At 34.5% G+C, this 25,045-nt stretch overlaps 1 protein-coding gene across 1 annotated transcript in view; it reads left to right on the forward strand.

Moving 5' to 3' along the window:
• Positions 1-25,045, forward strand: part of STK3 (serine/threonine kinase 3) — a 69,283-nt gene that overhangs the window by 11,962 nt on the left and 32,276 nt on the right. Inside the window, exons 4-6 of the mRNA XM_029283636.1 lie at positions 546-660; positions 2,987-3,151; positions 4,376-4,543. Of these exons, the coding sequence (XP_029139469.1) occupies positions 546-660; positions 2,987-3,151; positions 4,376-4,543 (448 nt within the window). The remainder of the gene's footprint in view (positions 1-545; positions 661-2,986; positions 3,152-4,375; positions 4,544-25,045) is intronic.

A 25,045-nucleotide genomic window follows, 5' to 3' on the forward strand; every position in this document is an offset into this window, starting at 1 on the left:
ATATGCAGAAGCATTCAGTCTGTAGACTCAGTATATTGCCTGGATTACAAACCTCATGCTAAATTCTGGATTACTTTCTGGATTTTCCTAATAACATTTTTTTGGGAAAAACTCAAAAGTTTGTACAATCATGTGGGTCATCTGATTGTTCCTAATGAGGAAATTGGCTCTCTCTCTTCTAAGTAAATATATCTGCTCATACAGATTTTTGGATGGTGGTAGACTTGTTTTTATCTTCAAAAAAACCCACCTACTTTTCAAATTGCACTTACTTGGGAGTGTGTATGGATACTTTTAAGTTGAGAATATTTCCCTTTCCCTTGTCTTATACAAATATTTTAAAAGACGTGTTCTTATACAAATTGGTGAGTAATATGTGTTAAGAGTGTTTTATCATTCTCAAGTGCTCAGCAGTTTTTTTATTCTTTGAAGATTAATATATCTTATTTAAAAACTGCAGCTGCTCAGGGAAAAAACATTGAACTGCTTTCTAATATTTTTAAAGATTAAATTCTATATGTTGACAGCTATGTTTTTATGTTTAGCCCTTATGTTGTCAAGTACTATGGCAGCTATTTTAAGAACACAGACCTCTGGATTGTTATGGAGTACTGTGGAGCTGGTTCTGTCTCTGACATAATTAGATTACGAAATAAAACGGTAAGTTTTTATTTTATAAAATACTACATCTGTAATTTTTGCTCTAGGGACATGTTTATATAGACTCCTTGAAGTATTAACATATAGTTCCTTTAAATTCTTGAAGAAATGTTGATGTCCTGTAAAGAACATTAGTAGAGAAGGGGATGATGTTAATTTTTGCCAATACTTTGTCAGATTTTGATAGACTGTTTCAAAAAGGGATTTAGTTTTCCTCATGCCATTTTAAATTTATTTTCTCACAAATAAGATTATACTCAGATTTTAAATGTACAAATTGTGTAATTTAATTTATACCATTCTTTAAAATTTATCTCTTAAGATGGAGGCAACATGTTTCATTTTGAAAATTACAAAATAAAACAACTTGTTTTGAAATTTGAGGTTTTAGATATAGTAGTTTTCTATTTATAACTAACTTTTCTTTTTGAATACACATTTTAAATGTATTGCCATGATAAAAAAAATCTTAATTAAGGAGACTAAGAGTGTCTGAGAAAGATAAAGTTAGAGAATGTAATAATCATGTTTAAAGATATAGTTTTTCTTCAAATGGATAAATTTAATGGATGGCATGCCTTAAGTCTTTGACTTTAATATACAACATATATAATTTGAAATAGGCTATATAGAATGAAAATCCCTAAATGTTGCATATGTTTATAAACTTGAAATGATATTTATCTACAATTGTATTGTTTCTTCCTTTAACTCTATTTGCCTTTTCGGGTAAATAGAAAAATCTTTTTAATTGATCTTTTTAATTGAAGCTGATGCTGTAGAAGAGAATTGTCACTTCTACCCTGATATTTTAATTGAAAAATTCCTCTATTGCTTTGGCAATCCTTCCTGATGACTTCCTCCTTTGCTAATAAAGTTATATGTAGTCTTAGTTTGTATTGTTTGCTTTATTTTTGCTTACATTTATTTTCACTTGCATGATCTGATATGATTCTGAGACCATTTTTCTGCATCATAGATGTTTAGAAAACTGAAATGAGACTATAATCCTTGAATATATCTATCTTATATTTATTAACATTAACATTAAAAACTCTTTGGTTGTCCCTTAAGAGACCCTTTGTTACAAATATCTCTGCTTTTAAAAAATATTCTATTCTTTGTTCCGACTGGTATCTCTATATACATTGCTCTTAGTATTATTTTTATTATCTTAATATTATTTTTCCCTTCCTGAATTTACTTTTGAAGTACTTAATTTATTGCCAGATCAAATTGTTCTTCAAATCTGGCATGTATCTTGAAGGAGCAAAACATGAAACACTTAAACCACTTAAAACATGAATCTTGAAATCAGAGATGGCTGATTTAGAAATAACTTTTGTGGAAAATGATTTATTTCTATTGCAGTAACATCTAGGGATTTTGGGTGGTATTGGCAAATTTTATTTATACAATATTATTTTATTTCATTCCATTTATATAATTTTAATTGAGTTCACCACAAAAACAGTGAGTACAATTAACGAGTGGAACAGCTTGCCTCCAGAAATCATGGGCGCTCCATCACTGGAGATTTTTAAAAAGAGACTAGACAGTCACTTGTCTGAGATGGTAGAGGGTTCTCCTGCTTGAGCGGGGGGCTGGACTAGAAGACCTCCAAGATCTCTTCCAGCTCTATTCTATTCTAATTTTTTTTAAAAAAATCACATATACACCATAAAATTACAAATATAGAGAAATAGTAAAGCCCAAATGAAATTTAAAGCAGAAATAGAATAAACATTTAGAAAGAATAAATGTGGTATGAAATTTTTTCAGAACATTTTGAGCAATCTTAAGAAAAATAATTGGATAGCTGCATATCTATGAAACGGGTCTAATTGCGATCTTGCAATCAGATCCATCATATTGAAATTTATGTTTCATGTGTTGGTGTTCTGTAGCTCTGTATCCCAAAGTTATAGTATCTGAAGAGTTTTCCTCCTAAATTTATTAAATTTCATTTAGAATATACAGAAAATTGAATGCAATTCAAAATCCAGACATACATTCTTACAGTCTCTTAGGCATTTCTTACTGTATTTGTTTAGGTTTTTGTCTGCAGTGTTTGCTTTGTTGTTAATGCCTCTTTCTCCTTCCTGAACTTGTTCACTGATTCACAGTTTTATGTAGATTCAATCCATATAGCATGAATGGGTCCTTAATAAAGTCTTGCTTTCCCTACAATTTAAAAGCATTTTGTACAGTATTTGTATGCCACATGAGTAATTTTGTGTTGTAGTTTGATTCACTGTGTTTGTATAAATGTGCAAACATAGGAATGTGAGTGTACCAAAGAGAAATTTTGGTATTTTCTTTACAGCTTACAGAAGATGAAATTGCAACCATTCTTAAATCTACCCTTAAAGGACTTGAATATTTGCACTTCATGAGAAAAATACATAGAGATATAAAGGCTGGGAATATTCTCTTGAATACTGAAGGGCATGCCAAGCTAGCTGATTTTGGAGTAGCTGGACAGTTAACTGTAAGTATAAAAATAAAAGTATATTTTATATGCTAGTACACTCAACAAATATTGTATTTGCTATTTTTCAGTAATAAGATATGAGAGGGTTTTGAAAGATAACATGTCTTTAAATAGTCAGGTCATCGTGTTTGACTATTTTTCTAATTAAAATCAGTTTGATATCAGTTTTATGAGGTTATTTACAGTTCATATGAGGTATATACTGGGAGAGGCAGCTTTGTCCAGAGAACTCTTGAATTGCAGCATTAAGCAGGAAAACTCTAAAGAAGGTTTAGGTGCATTATCTCTTAAGTTTTTTTCTGTAATGTAGGCTTTGAAAATTAAGGTTCTTGGTTAGGTACAGTTGCTGCATTATTATTTAGGGGCATTTTTCAATGCTTTGTCCAAAAAGTGATTTCCTGTATAGATCCAGATTGTCGGGGGCAATATTTTGACATTATAAACTGCTCAGAGAGTGCTGTAGAGCATTATGGAGCAGTATGTAATAATAATAATAATAAAGTTGGAAGGGACCTTGGAGGTCATCTAGTCCAACCCCTGCTTAGGCAGGAAACCCTATACCATTTCAGACAAATGGCTGTCCAGTCTCTTCTTAAAAACTTCCAGTGTTGGAGCATTCATCACTTCTGGAGGCAGGTTGTTCCACTGGTTAATTGTTCTAACTGTCAGGAAGTTTCTCCTTAGTTCTAGGTTGCTTCTCTCCTTGATTAGTTTCCATCCGTTGCTTCTTGTCCTGCCTTCAGGCGCTTTGGAGAATAGCTTGACTCCCTCTTCTTTGTGGCAGCCCCTGAGATATTGAAAGACTGCTATCATGTCCCCCCTCGTCCTTCTCTTCGTTAAACTAGACATACCCAATTCCAGCAGCCGTTCCTTATATGCTTTAGCCTCCAATCCCCTAATCATCTTTGTTGCTCTTCTCTGTACTCTTTCTAGAGTCTCAACTTCTTTTTTACATCGTGAATCTAAGTGCTATTGCTGTTGCTAATGATCGGAATGTAAACAGTTTAGTGCAGGACTCTATTGAACAAATTGATTTCAACATTTGAGTGATAAACTATTAAAGAAAATCCTTTGATACTTGTTGATAAGTGTAGGTTCAGTGGATGCTTCATGATTATAGAGTGGCTGATGTGATTTTCTTTCCATGCAGGTAGCATGTTGAGCTATCATCACTTCAAAAATGCTATACATTTTGTGTTAAGTTAAAAAAATGTTTTACAGGATACAATGGCAAAACGCAATACTGTCATAGGTACTCCATTTTGGATGGCTCCAGAAGTAATACAAGAAATTGGTTATAACTGTGTGGCAGACATCTGGTCCCTTGGTATTACTTCAATAGAAATGGCTGAAGGAAAGCCACCGTATGCTGATATTCATCCAATGAGGGTAAGAAACAGAAATTGTGAGTTTTTCTATAATTAGAAAAACTTTGTACACTGTTTTCATTGAAAAGTAGAAGCAGTATTTGGCTAAGCTGACTCTGTTTTTTCTGCAATTGTTACAGTGACAGAGGGTGTTAAAGTATTTTATGCTATGCTTCTGATATTTAAATAAAAGAATGTTTTCAAACAGGGTCTGGGATAAATAATAGCTGTTTTAAATTGTGTAATGCATTTTAAGTGTGCAACTATTTTTCAAAATGCCATTTATTGTTATTCCTTTTTGACATTTGCTTTAAGTGTTGGCCAATTTTGACATTTTAGGAGTTGTCATTTTGGTACAAGTACAGCTAGCATTCCCAAGGGATAGTAATTTTACCCATTCAGCACAGCACAATATTTAATTTTTAAATATTATAGCTGATAAATATTGTGGTTTTTTTCAAAGGTTAGGGATGGACGTGCCATTTTATGTGATATTGGCAAGACGTTCTTTCTTGAGCTGATAGGCAATATTAGTTAATTCAGAATTAGAAAGGACACTAATTGTTATCAATAGTCTCAGATATTAAACTGTAGCTACTTGAGAGAGAGAGAGAGAGAGAGAGAGAGAGAGAGAGAGAGAGAGAGAGAGAGAGAGAGAGAGAGAGGAACATTACATATTTTTTAACTCTAAACCCAAGACTTCACATATTTCTGTTGGGCCATTATTTCCTCCAAAATCATTTGTATAAGTCTCATCACATGACGGAGTATGGTTTAAACACCTACTGTTTTAACCTTGGACAAAAGCTTTAAATCTATGCTTGGGCTGTTAAAGATATTATTTCTAACATTTAGTTTCTGCTCTTGTGTCCTTTTAGTAAGGAAAAATGCTTGATTGCAATAGTAGGAACATACTGTATTGTATGAATCCAGCAGCTGTGGTTTGTAAATCATAGTTTATTGCTTAGTGCAATGTCGGAACCCAACTATTGGGCAACTATGAACCAACAATTCATAATAAGACCTATTAGAAATAGACAACATTCACATTAATGCTGAATATCGTCTGTAATGGTTAAACAACACTTTTCATTTAATAAAAACTTTTTATTCTTCTACATTTATCTTTTTACTGTTTGTAAACTGCGCAGTCGCCTTCTTTGTCAGAAGGGTGGCATATCAATGAAATAAATAACATGTTTTCTTGAGACTATCTGGAATAATTTTAACATAGTTGCTTATAAGAGGCACTAAATGATGAAAAGAATTATATTATTAAAAGTATTTCTTTTAGTATGAAATAGCTACTTTTAGCTAAAGGGTCAATTTTTCAAACTGACAGATTGCGAAACTTTTTAATCCTTGTAATCAAATGTATTAAAGGGCAAAACCATTTTTTTAAAAAACAATTCTCTTTTAGGCACAACACATGTTCTTGTTAATAATTTGTGTTCTGGTCTTTAAGGGCTTGTATGCAGTTAATATTCTTTTGTATATTTGATACCCCATAGTTCTTCTTAATTTTTATTAGTGACTTGTTACAGTGGTTAAGAAGAAATACACAGATTTCAGTTGTGATAGTTTTCCCAGTGTTATATGATCCAACTTCATAAGATTCCTGGACATATGTAGATGCTTTTCTATTTTGTTTTAGTTAAGACATTCAATTGATACAGGCAAGCATGAAAGCTTGGGCAAACTTTCATTGCTTTTTCTGGATCTTGCTTAGATTCTGTGGTATTTATGTAAAACACTGTTTTGTTACTTGGGAATGCATGTTGAAGTTATTCTGTATGCTATTTTGCTGTAGGCTGGTTGGCGCTGCCACAAAGGTAATGCTTTGTCAGTAGGCCATTTCCTTGTCAATTGCATTTACAGTCTAATAGAGATATTACATGACTTTTTAAACAAGTGTTTTGGCAGGGGCGGAAATAGCAGATTCCATGCAAACAAGCATAGCTTCCTCTTTCTAACCACACACTAGCTACTCAAGGAGTTGTGCTAAAACTTGTGCAAAGGTAAGGAAAGGATTTCGGGTTGAAAGACACTATTAAAAGAACTTTAGGGCTACGGTTATGGGAATATGCATCCGTTCTTTATATAAAGAGAACACATTCTTGTGGCTGGCAAGGTGGTGACAATCAAAGTGCTGTAAACTGGTTGTAAAGCTTTTTCGCATTTCTGCAAATTTTGGATTCATAATAGATTTTAAAGATTAATTTACATTTATAGTCTACTTTTCCTTCCATAGCCTAAAGTAGGTATGCATAATGATCTATCCCTTTTATTTTTCTCTCTGTGGTGAGACTTATACAAATGTTATTAGTATGTAAAGCAGTGATTGACCCAAAGTCAGCTTGTGAACTACTGTGGCTGAGGGTAGCTCACAAACTTGGGTCCTCTTCATGCTACTCCAAAACTTTAACCACTGCACTCTGCTAGTTTGTTGGAGATTATGGTGCCATGTTCTAAATTAAAACAAAATTCCAAGACTCAGGCAGATGTAATGACAGCTGCTTAAATATGTTTAACATATTTAAACTAAGACTGGACTGGGTGTTTGTGTCTTGAACAACATTTGCATGAATAGTGAAAGCTGAAATTCTTTCCACTTGAACTTTCTTTTCCCCAAGCATTTTTCTGCTCGAACAGTGTTGCATACCAGTGTTGCATTTATATTGGGAGAAAAGTGTTTTGAAGAGAAATATTATGGGGGTATAAATTCGGGCAGGGAATCACCTATTTGACGTTTCATTTTTCTGACTGTAAGACATCTTCTGATATTAAGGTTAATGCCTGCATGCATTTAATGTTTCAAAGGTCATGTTAATAGACAAATTTGATAGTAAAAACACACACTACTTCAAAATGCTCTTAAGCATATGTATGTGTGCTCGTGTGCTTGTATGTATGTGTGCATATAAACACAAACACATTCCATACCTATAGTTCCCATATGGATAATTCTGGAAAACCCAAAATGGCAAAGCATACTTTGATGAATGAATTTCATATATGCATTGTGTCTGGATGTAAGACATTCATACATGTTCTATACCAAGAATTAAGGAATATAGAATCTGTATCAACCTGCAAGTATTTAGGATAGCAAAAAATAGAGGGAAAGCCTCTGAAGCCCAGTTGGAATCTAACTCTGGAATAACTTTAATGTTCCTTCCTTTATTCTTTAAATTACACCCACATCAGCTTTCCAAAAAGGCTTCAACCCTGGTGGTGCTCCAAGAAAGGATTGCCAGCCTTTTGTATAAGCAAGCTAGCATTGCAAATTTGACCCTCCCCTAATTTATTCTGTTTTGTCTTGAGAGAGGCTTGTAATGCAATATCTTGAAAATATATCCAGCATTTGCCTTTATTGTGTTCTGTGCTGAAGTAGTTGGTAATGGACATGTGGACATCATATGTTCCACAGAATACTGTAGGAAGCCAATTTGAAATGTTTCCATTTGCCTGAAGTCCAATCATGATATTTATTTTTCCATGGCACTTACCCAGATTATCCATACCTCTTGCTTAGCTTGTGTCACTGCCACCATGGACTAATCTGCTTGTGATCACCAGTTTCTTTCCAGTGTATCTTACAAGCAGCTGCCTTTCTCCAGAGTTCTTGATGTTGTTTATATTGCCTTATAGGTTTATCCTAGATCAGGGTATTTCCATTGGAAATTGGTATCGTAATTAAAAGTGCAGCAAAAACAATGTTATCTTTGAACACTTTTGGCTGGAGTTTTCTCCCCCCCCCCCGTTTTTTAATGACTGGAATAATATTTGGCAACTGGATATTCTTCCAAATTCCCAAGATAATGCTGAGTAATATATAACATGATTGTAATTGAAACATAAGGAAGTATATTCTTACCTTTGTTCTGCAGACACAATTGCACCTGAAATTGTAGTTTCCTATAAAAGCTGCCACTGCAAACTGTTTACTCACATTATAACTCCTCCATTGATCTACCCCTGATTCTTTTAGAGAGAGGTTAATTGCTTGGAGTTAATGTTTATTGAAAAAGAGACCTATATTCCACTTTTCAATCAATTCAAAACATAAGGGAGCATGATCAACAGTATAAATTGAAATTTTTATTGATCACCTTGTGAGGTCTATATCAAAGAATGCAATATGGGAAGGTTTAACTTTGAGGATACATTTATTATTTTAAAAATATGTCAAGCCTGTTCTGATTAGAAGTGAGCAATAATCTTAGAAAAATTTAAAAAGCACAGTAGAATTTTAAAATGATTTATTAGTAATTGGGACCACAATGTAACTTCATGCTTTGCTTCACTATGCATCCCTTTAGTGCTTGCATCCAAAATGAAAATATTATAACATGTCTTTTTGCACAGATCTGTGCAAACTGCATTTAACATTCATAGTGTACTTTCACCTAGAGTCCTTTCCTAGATTTAGACAGGAAGAATTTTTTTTTAAAAAGAAGCATCCTTCACAGATGTCTTTGGAGCATGGGAACCTGACTCTAGTCAAATACACTGGAGAAACACTGAGTTTGGCAAATACCATACTTTGTTCTAGTGAAAGAATAAAGACAATCCTGTCTTTTCATATGATGTTATAGAGAAACTTGAGTGGTGAGAAAGGGAAAAAAAAAATTTTCTTCTTTGCTAAAGTTGTTGGTGTTTGAAACTGATTTTGCCCAGAACACAATCACTTTCCAGATTGGCTGGGGCTTTGTCTTTCTTCCTCTTTCCTGTTCTAAATGGGAAAATGCATGCCAGTCTGAAAAGAAATATAATTGGCTAGGCAGGAATTTTTCATTGAGTTTACAAACCAATTCCTTTGGATGAGGCTTTGCCCAGTTGCTGCAATCCTGGAAAACAGCCTTTTTGTGGGACTTAAAATGTGTATTGTTACTAAATCTAGGAAAAATATTTGAAATCTTTTATGTAGTTGTGTGTATAACTAGGAAAACATAATTGGGGAATGTGTAATAGAGTAGCAGAAGGAAAGAATATATGAAATCTGGACTACAACTCAAGTCTAATTGAAATCTAAATAGAAAACATTTATTTCAAACTTCTAAATGAGGATTTAATTAAAACAAAATTAGCTCATCTTTTTAGTTTTATCCTTGAATAGGAAATTTGAAACATACTTGACTTGATGGTTGGCTTTCTCTGACTTTGATTAATCACTTTCAAACATTCGTCTCCTAGTCTTGTTATTAAAGTATTAATGTGCGGTCGCTCAATTGAACTTTGGAATTGATTTTAGTGACCTTCCTAAAATCCTTCATATTACTACCATTCGAAGTACATTACGACATATAAAAACAATGTATAAACTTTATGAATGTTCACGATTAGACTTTTTTTCTTGTCAAGGTACCAAGATAAGTAAAATTTTCAGGATGTTTAATAGGAAAATGTTTAAGCTGGGGCTATTAATTTCAAAGACATCCTAGCAATAGTTACGAGCTTATTCATTCTCTGATGTCAATAGAAGTCTCCTTTTGTATTATTGTATACTTTGGATTGAAACCTAACATTTTTAAGCTTTGTTGAAGATATATTTGATGCAACAATCTTTGTGGTTAAATTATTCAATAAATCTTGCTTAATGTGAATTATTATTGTGGGGTAATAAGCCAGCTTGCTTTTTCTAAGAGAAAAGTTTGAAATACAATTATGAACTACATGAAATTGTTTAAGGTTGCTCTGCAACATGCATATTTAGGATGTGACAGACCAAAATCTCTAGATGGGCCAAAGTGCAAGTAAAAATTATTTTGCAGTATGAACTACAAAAGTTCAAAATTGAGCCACAGGGAGGTAGTAAACAATTCGTACCTATAAAGCATCCAACAGAGTTTCCCTTTATATCCTAATAGAAATGATGATAAACAGTGAGTTGGACTGTGCTATCATTATATGGTTGAATAATAGTATTCAGCAAAAATCAATAGCTGCATATTGAGATAAATGTTGAATCAAATGTTTCAGGTCTTCTAGGATGTGTCCTGTCATCTTATTTATGAATGAATTAGGTGAGATTAGAAACTATGAATATCCAATTTGCAGACAAGACCAGTTGTGTAGAATTGTTCCAGAAGATAGGACAATAAACAATTAACTTTTAATAGGAAATATGTTTTGGTTAGGTACAGGGAAAATTAATGATAACAGCATTTCAACAAGAGTGGACCAAATCTCTTTCACAGGAGGTATTTTAACAGAAGCTGGAAGGACATCCATTGGGGATGTGGTAGTCATGGATTGGACAAGATTATCTTAAAGGTCTTGACGAACTCCTGTAATTCCATAATTTATCATTCTGAAGCCCCTGCTAATTATATTTTTTATTTATCAAATTTATTTTCCTGCCCACCTTGCAGTTCAGGTGACCATATATCTAATCCTAACTAATATATCTATACTGATGCATCACAGTTTTGTATAGGCATTTCTAAGGAATGGTTTGGGCTACTGGAATTGTAGATTCTAAACTCATACTTGCTACTGGTGTTGCAGAAAACCTGCTTATGTTGGGGTTCGAAACCGAAGTGTATTGTATTTTATTTGTTCCTTGGAACTGAAGTACATTATACTTGCCTTTTCTTTTGGCAGATAGAGCCTCTCTCTCTTGTGTTATAAATTCAGTTCAAACATAAATCATATTACCTCCACTGTATTACCTCCATAGTATTGTGTAATGGCATTCTTTAAATTATGGTAAAGATAGGTTGAATAGAATAGACCTGGAAGGGACTTTGGGGGTCTTCTAGTCCAGCCCCCTTCTCAAGCAGGAGAACCTATACTATCTCAGACAAGTGACTGTCTAGCCTCTTAAAAATCTCCAGTGATGGAGCGCCCACGATTTCTGGAGGGAAGCTGTTCCACTGGCTAATTGTCCTCACTTCAGGAAGTTTCTCCTTAATTCCAGGTTGCTTCTCTCTTTGGTTTCCATCCATTGTTTCTTGTCCTGCCCTCTGGTGCTTTGGAGAATATTGTGACCCTGTCTTCTTTGTGGCAGCCCCTCAAATACTGGAACACTGCTATCATGTCTCCCCTATTTCTTCTTTTTTTTAGACTAGCCAAACCCAAGTCCTGCAGCCGTTCTTCATATGGTTTAGTCTCCAGGCCTTTCATCATCTTAGTTGCTCTTCTCTGAATTTTTTCCAAACTCTCAACATCTTTTTTGTGATATGGTGACCAAAATTGGCTGCAGTATTCCAGGTGTGGTCTTACTAGTGTTTTTATAAAGCGGTACTAATACTTTGCGTGATCTTGATTCTATACCTCTGTTTATGCAACCCAAAATTGTATTAGCTTTTTTGGCTGCTGCTGCATACTGCTGGCTCATAGTCAAGTGATCGTCCACTAGGACTCCAAGGTCCCTCTCACAGTTACTGTTTTTAAGCCAGGTCTCACCTAATCTGTACATGTACAGATTGGTTGTATAGGTTGACTGATAACAAAAAAGGTAAGCAGAGTCAGACCTCATAGTTCTTGGAGGACATACCATCCAGGAGATCCCAGGGCTCTAGAATTAGATTGGAAATAAAAAAAATCTTAGTGCTAATCCTCTATATCAGTGATGGCAAATCTTTTAGAGACCGAGTGCCCAAACTGCAACCCAAAACCCACTTATGCATCGTCGGGTGCCCGGTGGGTGTGGCCCATTGGGTGAGCGGGGCTGTGGTGGTAATGGCAGACTGGGTGGGACTAAAAAGTTCAATCAATCAATTCCAACTTTGCAAGATCTTTTTTTTTCCCACGAGAAGTTGAAATTGATTGATTGACTGAACCTTTTTTTTTTTGCACACGGTGGCGGAGGCCTAAAGCGAAAAGATTTTATAAAACCCAGCTGAAGGCCTAGGACTATGGCGACGGCGCGCGTGCCCACAGAGAGGGCTCTGAGTGCCGCCTCTGGCACCCGTGCCATAGGTTCGCCACCACTACTCTATATTATTGTCAAGAAAACCTCTTGGATGTCTTCATGTTATCATAAAAGTGACTTTAGTTTTTCATCTACAAGGTACATTCTACATATTTGGGTGGCAGCCCTTTGTTCTTTCTGTTCTCAATTCTGGACTGTGCTTTTTTTCTTTTGGTTACTATTGCAAGCTAAGAGGTCAAGGGAATAGTATTTAAGTTGTTTGGGTGCTTTGGGGCCAGTTACTCCCACTTGGCCCCAGGAAGAATTTAGTGGTACATTACTTCTGAAAATGTGCCAAGAAAATTGCATGAGTCCATGTAGTGACTAGGAGTTGACTGACTTGATGGCACAAAATGTATACATCTAAAAAATATGCAACATTTTAATTGAATTATTTATCTTTAATTAATTCCAGATTTGCCAGGTATTTTCTGTAAACTCAATTGAACGTTAGGTAATCTGTCAATTAATGGGCATGTGACAATGACCTCTGATTATTGTCTATAAAAACAAAGATTAGCACTCATTTACAGATTTATATTAAATATGAACATACATTGGTGTTTTTTAAATATTTCTAACAGAAAACTGATTTGACAAAATCACAAATAGAAATTTGGTCAGTGAGCATCCATATTTGTAACACATTCTGCTTTAAAATGTAGGTTTTTGTGGTGGTTTAAGATTATTTTCGAAATTTTAATCACAAAGTGGGATAAAACCTTACAGTCTGGACAATATTAAGCTTCTATCTTGCTCTTCTTTTTACAAGTCCAATGTAGTGATTGACTGCAGAAATCAAAACATTATTTAGACTAGAAGATAGTTAAAAATGTAAGGTTAAACTTAAATCTGGTAAAACCTTTCTGCAATGCCTTTACTTAGCTTAGTCAAAAGAACATAATACCAATATATATTTTGGTGAATATGATGTATATTTATAACAGTCTTATTTATAAAGAATAGTGCCAATCAATTTAAATTTGTTGCAGGTAGAATTTGATGGTCTATGGATAACTTATAATTCCTTTCTTGTTAGAAAATAGTCAATTTTTGTAGTAGTATCAGTTAAAGAGTTTATGGAAACTTAGTTTAAGATTGTTTAAAAAAGCACAAAATCTTTAACTTGAATTTGATGGCACCTGGTTTCATTTTTGTTCCCACAGCAACACCAATGGTACCAAAAGTTACCAATAGACCACCCTGATTTAAGAATTAAATCACTCTGGCCTTCTCTTTTTAGCCCAAATCAAACGACTGATTTATAAATTTGTCTCCATTTTGTGTAGACAATGTCAAACACTGTATCGACATCTCGTTTTGAAGTACCACGTATTAAACGTTAAAATTTTGTTTTTAAGACCTAATGAAAATTTAAACAGTAATACGAGTCACGAGACTTACTTTTGTCTCAATTTGATACTAAATACAAAATGTTTCGTTATATTAAGACTGTGTATTTTAAATGAAGAGTAGCTCCCTTCTTGAGAAATAGAAGACCTAAAAAAGTATATATATTTTAGCTTGCATGGTCCATTTTTATAACATTGCTTAAATCCAAGGTTGTTTCCAGATGTGAGTTAGTTTTCATTATTGAGATTCCCATGGGAAAGTAAGAGAGCCAATATAAATGTTACCTCCAGACTTTTTGCCCTTGTGTCTTTTTGACAGTGTCAGTAAGTTTACATTGATTATGAACATTCATTAAAATGCATAAAGATACTGTATGTATGTATGGACTTTTAAGCATCATACTCCTTTTCTTTTTCTTTTCTTTTCTTTTTTCATGGTAGGTTAGAAAAGGAAGGGCAAAGGAGGACTGTAGAACATGGTAAATTTTACTGCCATTCATAAAACTAGAAAGGTTTGAAGAATACTTTTTTTTTGGGTAGTTAAAGTCTCAAACTTAGCTGAAATGGCCAAGATTTCCGCTTATGTGAAGGATTACTCACAAGAAAGATATATATTGGTTTGGAGAAGATGGATTGTTTATATTGAGTCGAAATATGGAACAAAAAAATATCATCTGGTTTTTGAATGAACTTCTGATTTTTAATATTTAAAATTATGTTAATATTGTGGTATTTAATAATTGTATATTTGTTTTAAAAGAGAGTTAAAGGAAGTTATAGATTTGTTAAAGGAAGTTATAGATTTGAAGTTATAGATAGTTGATTAATGTTAGTTAGATTATGACTATTTTATTGTTAATCCTGTGATTGGCTCTGGGAAGTGAGGGGGGGGAGGGATGGAGGGTTGGGTTTGGGGGGAGGGGGGATTTATATTGTAAAACTTTATAAAATTTTCAATAAAAAAAAAAGAATACTTTTTTTGCAATTATATACAAATGTATTGGAAAATGCAAAAGTGTCTTGAAAGTCACATGGATTCTTTCCTTCTGCACAAATGGAATAATTATTTTGGACCCTGGTGGCCAAAGGGAATTAATTTCTTTTAAAAGTAATGGCTATTCTTCTGTGGTTAAAAAAACAACACAGGCTTGTCCCTTCAAAATAGCAGTCGTGGGTCAACTGATCTCTTGTGTAGCATATATTATTTTTCCTTCCCCCTGTTCTCCTTTGGGAGGAATAGTTCTCTACTAACATAATTTGTTATTTTCCTCAATCAGCCAAGTTTGCTACTCCCTTGCTCAGTCTGGAACGGATCTGCTCTAATTCCATCATGTGTAAAACACTTGCTTCTTTTGGCTGTGGACCATTTTCTCCTCCAGTTTATCCCACTTAAATCTAGCACTTTCAGATGAGCATTTTGAGATGCTACATGCCAATATTTTCAGCACTGAATTTAAATTCCCAATCTAGTTATTTCAGTATATCGTATAGGAAGAGGGTGCTTATCTTGTCCTTTACTTCAGGCCATAAACTTTTCAGCCAGATCTGACTTGAGGTTTTTTATCCTGTATGAAATGATAAGGTAAAGACGGTCTCTGTTACATGGCCATTCAGAAATCATGGATAACATTTTTTCTGTATAGACATTTATGTAAGGCTATATTGAAATGAGACCTCTTTATACGTATGTTGAGAAAACTTGCTGATTATCTGGCCATCTTAACTGAAGATTTTGCATTCTAGCATTGGGAACGGGCAAGCTGGCTTTGACAGATGGAAAATAATTATTTAGAAAGTTTCAAGAGGCCTTATTTACTCAGTATCACAATTCTTTCTTGATCCATTATCTGCTCCCTAGACACAATCCACAAAGTTAGAAATTCAGGAAAGAGCTGTAGATAGAAAGGATAATTTCATGATTGCATTTGACTGATTTAAAATCATCCACTTATTCTTAGAAAGTGAGTTTATATTACAAAATAGCTAACAAGAATAGAATCATGTATTATGATGGAAAACGTATGCTGTAAGACAAATATGTACAAAACATCTCTAGGACTACGCAGTGTTTTAGATTCATTAGAAGCGTTTTAGAATATGTAGGAATGAGAACATGAGCTGTTCGCAAGGTTAAAGGCACTTACTATTTAGAATGAAAAGAAAGATAAACATTTCTCTAGATATGTGGAATTTCTTGGGCAGGAAATATGAAATCCTCTCATGATATGAACTGTGACATATATTGTAGGGAACTTTAAAACATGTAAGATTATTTTTTGCATTCATTCTGGCTATTTTATGCTATTTATCTGCTGCGAAGAAGATGTAGGAGAAAAATATTATTAAAATCCTTAGTCATGCAACTTCTGCAGATTAGTTTACTTCCTTCTTCTTTAATACAAATATAATGTATAATATTATAAGAGTTGAATGCACAACCTGTGAATGAGGCTATATATTATGACAGTAGCTCCATGGCTTATTTCCTCTGCTAAAGCAGATTCCTGGCTATGTTCCCAACTGACACAAACAGAGAAGAGTATTAGGCAGTGGTGGGATTCAGCCAGTTCGCACCACCTCAGCAGAACTGGTAGCTAATTTTTTGTTGCCCAGGCCCAGAATGGACTTCTGGAAGTGGCATCCAGACAGAGAATTGGTTGTTCACATATTTGAATCCCATCACTGGTATTAGGCATATGGAATTTCTGTAGCCCTCATCAAACTCCCTGAGAATATAATGCTGGCAGTATAAGAATACAATGTATTTTCTCCCACTGATTTTGTGAAGCTTTGACAATTGAAATTTGTGGTCCCCTCCCCCACAAAAAAAGCCAATGAATAAGCAATATTCTTCCAAATGCTTTGCATGTCTATAGGCATCCAGTTAGAATATTCTTCTGATGAAAGTCCTTCATTATAGTAATCTTTTGCTGGAATAGAAGAAATGCTATGCTCAGCATATTTCCTATAATAGAAGTCTTGAAGCCTGTCTATTTTAACTTCATTTGAAAACTTACCTGAATTTCTGAGAGGAAACTTCAGCAATGTTAATAAGGAACTGAAGTTCCATACATTTAAAATAAGTCCTAAATTATTGCATATACTTTGTCTCCATGAATCTTAAGAATCTCCTTTTCCAAAACCACAAAGGATGCTGCAAATTAGAATGTGTTGTTGTAGAACTTTTTAAATATGTGATAACATAAATATGAGAATGTGTATTCCAAACTACACTTAACACTGTATGTTTTCTATGATATGCTTAATGCTCAGTATACTGGCCCAGTATTTTGTTTGGATGCCAAATACTGTCAAATGCTCTGGGCTTATGCCAATATGAGTAGGAATCTAGCACTGTGTCTGTGAACTTTTAGACCATCGCAAATTGCAGATATAATTATTGATACCACATTGGTATGCATGACAGTGGCTTCTCTCCAAGAGCAGTACTGGAACAGGTGATGCTTGACTATCTCAGGAGCAGTCTGCAGGAAGTTTGGGAGTATGTGTGCTTATGGAGTGGCCAGAAGGTTAGTTTTGGGAATATCCTTCTGAAAAAACATTGAATATATTTATTGTATATTTAAGTAAATAATCTAGTCATTTGTAATGCTCCATGTTAATCTTCCTTTTTTGAAGATTATTCAAGAAGCTGTAATTTTTACTGATACTGCATGCGCAGCTCTCTTTCAAATTTGCAAAAACAGAATTATTATTTCTGGAGAAATGCTGGACAAAAAACAGTTTTAAAATGGTGAACAAGATAAAACAAGAAATGGTGAACAAGATAAAATAACAACAAGATAAAACAAAGTTTAATAAGTATAAACTTTCAAAAAAGACAATTTGCAAAATAAATTGCCAGTGTGGGAACAGTTGCATTGAGCAACTATTAAACATAAGACACTGAGTATCAAATTAAAGAACATTAAAAACATTAGGCTGAAAAGCATCAGACACCATCTACAACAGCGGTCCCCAATCTATGGGCTACGGCCTGGTACCTTGCTGTGGGCTCTTTGCCAGCGGGCCGCAGAAATGGCTGGCTAGGGTGCGGCACGCGTGGGCACGCATTCCCCCACTCGTGCTAGTTCCTATGGCTCTGTTTGCGCATGCGCGTAGGCACGAACGGGAACGCTAGCACGGGTGTGTGCACATGTGAATGGGCCGCTAGTGCGGGGTGTGTGGCCCATTTGCGCATGCGTGAACAGGTGTTGCCGCAGTGGGGGTGCGCAGCCATTCGCAAATGCACCAGCGCATGCCACATGCATGAACGTGGCCGCTAGTACTGCTCCAGGGGGGTGCAGTGGTCATGAAAAACAGGTCACTTTTTTCAGTCATTAAATGAACTATTGTAAGTTGAAGTCTACCTGTATTTGCCAAACTGGAGCCAGTCTATTCTGTTTGGACTGTGGCTTCTTGTCCTGCATATAGGTCACTCATGGGGACCATGAGATATTCTGGAATTTCCATTTTCCTAATGACATTCAACAGCTTGATATAGTTGAAATAATAACCTTTTCATAATAAAACACATATTCAGGGTTTGTTTAGGATTTTTGTACTCTTGATTATCCTTGTGCATCAGCACTACTGTGACACTGCTGTAGCCTTTTTAAAACCCAGCTTGAATATCTGACATTTCTCTTTCAAGAGAAGTCATTAAATTGTTCTAAACTGTTTTGCCCATTCTGTTAAGTCTCCCTTCATTGGTTTTGTGTATGTAGACCAAAGTCTTCCAATCTATTGGTGACTGTGTCATTGTTCAGATTTGCTATCATAAAAAAAATGACAGCAAAAAAACCTTAGAGCCTTACTGATCTTTCTATTACTGTCATATTTCTGTAGATATTCCATCAATTCCTGAAATCTAATGATTTGAGTTCTAATCTAACTTCACCTTTTAGTTCTAGAGAATTTTGTAAATAGGAAATATATTCTAAGGTAAAGATGTTGATATCTCTATTATACCAGTTTACAATTTTCAGTATACTCCTTCCATTTTTGCTTAATCCTCTTTGAATCAGTTAGTTTTTATCCATGGCATCCTTTAGCAAACCAGTCTGAAATTAAAATCCTCTTCTGACTTTAGATAATTTTTGGAAGATTTTCTTTGTTTTTTCACATCAGTTTACATCTTCAGTGTCTTTATGGATGTTGCTGGAATACTGCTTCTCATCTCTTCTAATAGCTCTCGGAAATTCTTTACTAAGTTCCTTCCTGAGATCTTTGTCTTTCTTGGCTCTGACTTCTCCTCTGTTTTTGGCAATTTGACATCCATTTCTACATTCATCTTTAGCTTGTTTGATTTCATTCCATATTTCCCCTGGTTCTCTATCAGTGAGATTCAGGACTCGAAAATGATTCCTGATGTTCTTGAAATTGGTAAGTACTGTACATGCTCAAGTTATATCATGAAAAATAATTAGCTTTACTCCTCCTCTTTAGCTTGACTTAACAGTTTGTTGGTTAGTAGTGTGGCAAGTTGAAGTGCCTTACCAAGGAATGTGGTTGAGTCTGGGCAAAGGTCATTTTTTTTAGGAAGGCAGATGAGTCAGCACAACCCACAAGCCTATAGGTAAAAAGGGAGAAATGTTGGAAGGTGCCTGTACAGTGGCACATATACATCCAGGGCACAGAATATAAAAAGAGGCAGGAAAAGCAGAGGTGTGTGGGGGGGTTATATTGCAGATGCTGCAGGAGATGGTGCTGGAGAGGATGTCACCTGGTAAACATGAAGTGGCGCCTGCAAGTCCAGAGATTCTGGCCTTGAGATGAGAAGAAAGACCAGGAAAAAAATCCTGGAGTAGCTTGTGAACATATGGAGAACAGGCTGTGTTGTGTTTAAGGAGGTTCAGATACTGGACAGTGGAATTGTGTGAGTTAAAGGCTTTATTTGGCAGTAAGACAGCTAGGAGAACTCACAGGCATTCATTCCAATATCAGCCATTAAGATAAGGAGAGAAAAAGAAGCTGGAAGACAGCACAAGCAAAAATTAGGGAAATAGGGTTGGGTGGTTGAGCATTAAGGAGTATGTATATGTTAAGTTTTGTAAATTATAAATTATATTTTCACTTGTATATATTAAATCACACTAAACTCCCTCATTTTTTCCAATGCTTCCAAGTATGTGCCTGTATCAGCTCTTGTTCTGATCCACACTCTGACAAGCAGTTCCTGATATATTCCACGGTCAGCCCCTGGCTATGTCTTTTCTGTAATAACTGAGCTCTTCCACCTCCTTGTATCAGTAATACAGTCAGTTTAATTTATTTTTATCTGTCTGGTAATGCTTGTGTATATAATCTTTATTTGGGTTGTTTGAATGCAGTAGCAGCAATGGAGACATCGTTAGATTGGCAGAAATTTATATGTTGTTTGCTGCTGCCTAAGATGTTAATATGTAGTCAGTTCATTTCATCTTCCCTTATGTTGAGCTTTCCTGTGTTCATGCTGCTTACATTTCATGTTCTAGTGTAATTCTATTTTCTCAACTTCAGATTTTTCTTCTGGCATGGCAACATCAGCAAGTAGTCTCAAAGGTTTTAATTTAGCCATGTCATAGACACCATTACCGTTCCAAAAGAGTTTCAGCTTTTTTATGGTAGCATGTTGAATACCATCTGACTTACGGCCCACCATCAGTCACTTTATCATATTGATCCATATGATTCTTCCTGGCAAACGGAGTGATTTACTATTGTCTTCTCCTGTAGAGTATGAAATGTTTTGACTCTAGCATCTTCCTGTAACACAGCCCTCTGGTAGGGGTTTATGCTTGCTTAGCTGGCCATACGGGGTGACCCTCATGCTTGAGTGACTCTGTGTAGGAGTATATATTCTTAGCCTATACTCTGATGATTTTTGATCATCCCACCCAGGAAATCCCTGCCCCTTGCTGCAGTGAGATAGCATAGCAGGACTTGATGGGAGGCTATTTATATAAACCAGTAAAATTAAGTGTAACTAATTTATTGCAGACGCCTTGTACATTAAGATTGTTTGGGGCTGTTTTATACCTTTGCCTAAAAAGCACCTAAACCATTGTTGCAACATTTTCAATAATATACTGGTACTCTAGTTTTTGTATTTGTTCATTATTTACTTTTAAAGTGTCTTAATGCATATTAACTATCAATGTTGATATATCAGTCTAATGTTTATGCAGGTTGGGAACAAATCAGCAAGCAATTGGAAAAGGTGAAAGGATCTTTTAGCATCTCATTGAACTTTTTGACTGATTTTCAGCTTTATTTTACTGATTAGATTTGTGAGACTACTCAAATAGAAATGTATATATTACGTTTCTAATACTTAATGTTACATAATAAGCTGTTTTACAAGCATTTTTTGGTTTCAAAGGTTTTTGTCAATTGGATATTTGTTTCAGACAAAAAGAAGCAATCCAATTTCAACGTTTTCTCAATGCTTTTAACTTGCTGTTCCAAGTTAATAGTCTGCTTTACATTAATAGTCCAAACTGTGATTGTAAGTTTATTGAAAACTTCTTGTGACACAATAAATTATAAAATTCTCTTTTTGAATTAGATATTACTGTTACCCTTTTTATTACTGTTCAGGTATCTTAATGCAGTTATATGGTTTATATAGATGGTGTTTAGTTGGTTCACTGATATGAATAGTGCACATGGAGGTATGTAATTTCTAATAAAATATTTTTTATATGTCATGCTAAACTATGCTATAGTTGTTCATAGTATGTCTGAATCTAACTATGACTGAAATTGTGGATAAGAAAATTAACTACAACGTGCAACCATCTGTCCTTAGGAACATGGGCATTTTTCATATAAACAAAAGTTCTGGATAATCCATTTATCGTATTAATCCTCTTAGTTTATTTAAAGTGATTCTGACCCCAAATGGTAACTGAATTCAAGGCAAAACAATAAAAATGTTGATTAGTTGGCCATTACAAGGTAGCTGAGATGAACTATCATTTGGAACATACAAAGCTTATGCAGTATATAGATGTAGCAATGTAGAATTTGTTGTCTCCTCCCTTATTAAAATGAATATTACAGATTTTTTTATTGGTTTTCAGAATACATTTAAGCATTAAAATGCTTCAATGAAAGTCCATAGTTTAGCATCTGGGATGACCAAATAAAGATGATAAGAAATAAAAGCAATTTGGTGCATGGTGTTACAATTGACTCCCTTTGCCTTTGAATTTCAATCAGGGATGGTTTGGATTATGACACCAAGTGCTTTGCCTTAAGGCTTATGATTTTGTGAAGTAACTTTTTTCAGATGCATCAGCTATGCATTGGCTAATTTGTTATGAAAGTGAAAAAGCATTCAATAATTGTAGCTAAATTGTGCTGCTAACATATGTTTCTGATGAAATTATTGGTAATATGATAGAATTGAAATAACTATGCGATTGCTTAGTTTTAAATAACATTTCCAATGACAGTCTATCAAAGATGGCTTTTCCTTCCTTTTTTGAAGATTATTTATGAGACATTATTAATTCCAAATGGCAGAGATCCAATTATGTAAGATATACTGAAATTTAGCCAGCAGAGTTGTAAAATTAGTGCTCCTTGAATTTAGCATTGATTAGTTTTTTACTTTATAATTTAATATAATTTTACAGAAGTAGTCCAGCTAATTCAGGGTTCCCCAAACTCTTCATTTCATTGACCCGTTTCTGAAGATTGTTCATCAACATCCACACATTTATTATATGAAAATAATTTAATAAATGCTACTTTTATACTACTCCTGCTGCTGCTGCTGCTGCTGCTACTACTACTACTACTACTATACTATTATAGCTAATATTGTTGACCTTGTGGTTAGTCTGATTGACCCTTGGGGAAGTATTAGCCTTGAGTAATCCCAATTAGAACTCTTCTGTCCAAGATAAAGATCTGTGATGGGTGGATGTATACTACGTTTGTGTCTTCGGATGTGTGTACCTTTGAATCCTAGTAACTATGTGGATGAGCCTATACAGCTTTCTTGGCAACATTTAGAAATTATTTGCAATTGCTTTCATCTTATAGCTGATAAAGGGTGTCCAAAGTCATCCAGCTAACTTCATGTTTTAAGCAGGACCAAAACTTAGAGTCTACTAGTTATAACATGGTGCCATTAACCACTATTCTAAATTAGCCCTCTATACACATATAATATCTATTATATTATGTTTGATAATGAAAAATAGATATTGGAATCTGGATAGTTTCAGGGTGACTCCAAGTCATTATGTTTTTATGTATGTAGCTATAGATGTACATAAAGATACAAAAGAGCATTTTTTTGTACATCTTTATCATTTTAGGTGAGATGCTTAACTCTGAGGCTATCACTTTCAAAGAAGCCTTAATTTACAAGATCTAGTCAACCATTATGATAAAAAATAAAAATGCCTTTTATAAATTGTAATCTAATTTATCAAAGTCCAATAAATAAAATTGTTTAGTGATGTCCAGTATGAGGAAAATAAATGAAGGGATCCAATGTGGCTCCAGCATGAGTCCAAAAGCTTGGAAGACTAAACCTCTGGTTCCGGTGACGAATCCTAGATTGGATCCCATTATCCTGGGACACGTATATTTGCCTTTAGTAATATCTTTCTACTTCACCTGTGGGAATAGAAATTTTAAGTCTATGAAAGCCCAGCAGAGTTTATTTCACATTTGAAGGCAAGTAACAGGTAGCCTCAGAGTCTGTTTTTACAGACTAATGAGCTCCCCTGTGTCAGGCGTGAACCACACATGAAGGTTCAATTAAACTGATTTATTAGTAAGAGCCTATGTACAAAAATCTTCTCAACTAATGGTCAGCACCTGATTAGAATTAGAGAGGGTTAATTGCACTCAAGGGGGGGGGCTGTACTTAATTTGCTTGTGACTATATAGTAATACTAGGCTAATCCCTCTTTTCATTCTGCCCTCCCTCCTTCTGGTTTTTCCATTCCTTCTCCTTCACCCTGTCAATCCTAGTTTAAGAGTACTTTTGACAAGATTTGATAGGCTCACTATTAGAAACAAAGATACTATAGTTTGGTATGCTATGTTCATGAAAGTAACAATTAGTGCAGAAAATAGATTGGCATTGGCTGCCAATATATAATTAACTTGAGTTCAAGGTGTTAATAATAACAATTAAAGCTACAGTTATTGAGATATCACTAAGGCAGCACTGCTTTGGTACCTGCATATATATTAAAGTTCCCCAAGGAAAGGTATTCAACATCCCATTGTTGGGAATTTTACTTCATGTAAAAATGCAGAAAGAGCCTTATTTTTGGCTTCTTAAGTATGGCAGTGCTATTCCATCAAAGATCATAGTTTGCTTTATCAGTTGCTTTGCATTGGGCTTTAATTACTAGTTTACTCCAATATAAAAGTTATTAAATATAGTGGATAAGAATAATTAATAATCCATAGGAAGTTGTTTTATTATCCCATGTCTGCTACGTTTATTCAGAATCTTTCTCAAAAACTTATATAGATATTATAGTTATAGATTACTTCATCACATATTCCAAAAATCATTTTAGAAGAGCACCTTCATATATATGTTTTACAATTCAGACTCTATTCATTCTCTGTATCTGAGCAAATCCTCTCAACATACTTGTTTCTTATTGGTTGGTCACTTTTATATTCGATTCACATTCATGCTGATCATTCTTGATCCCATTGCCTTTTAAATTGTCCATTCTTGTCACATTTAGCCCAGTCTTATGTTTCTCCAGATCATCTCTCACTTCTATTTAACAAAAACATAGTTAAATTAGGATATTTGCTACTGATGTGGCAATTGGACTAATTCAAGGACAGATGTTCAGTTTATCTAGGTGATTAAACAAATTCAAAGTGGAAGGGCTATTAGTTATTATTAGATTTGATGAATAAAAACTAGTTCCACAATCAAAGACAACATTTTAAAATGTAGCTGCTGGGAAGTATCATTGAAAGAGGGCTGCTATTTCCAGGATATTTCTGGTTATATGTTGTGTCATACAGAATGCCAGAATGGAGAAACAATTGATAAACCATCCATCACTTCTCAAGATAAATGTGTAGCTATGTTATATCACCCTTTATGATTAAGAGATTTTGTATTGGAAAGAAATAAAGATCACATCATTGACAAAATTTCATTCAAGGTTTTTGTCTTTCAACATTGAAATCCATTTATGTTAATATGACCAACAATTGCATAATTATTTAATTCACATTGACTTAAAAGTATAACTACTGTTGAAGAAGC

Source organism: Protobothrops mucrosquamatus, unplaced genomic scaffold (genome assembly GCF_001527695.2).
Source record: "Protobothrops mucrosquamatus isolate PMUCROS unplaced genomic scaffold, P.Mucros_1.0 scaffold_69, whole genome shotgun sequence".
NCBI lineage: Eukaryota > Metazoa > Chordata > Lepidosauria > Squamata > Viperidae > Protobothrops > Protobothrops mucrosquamatus.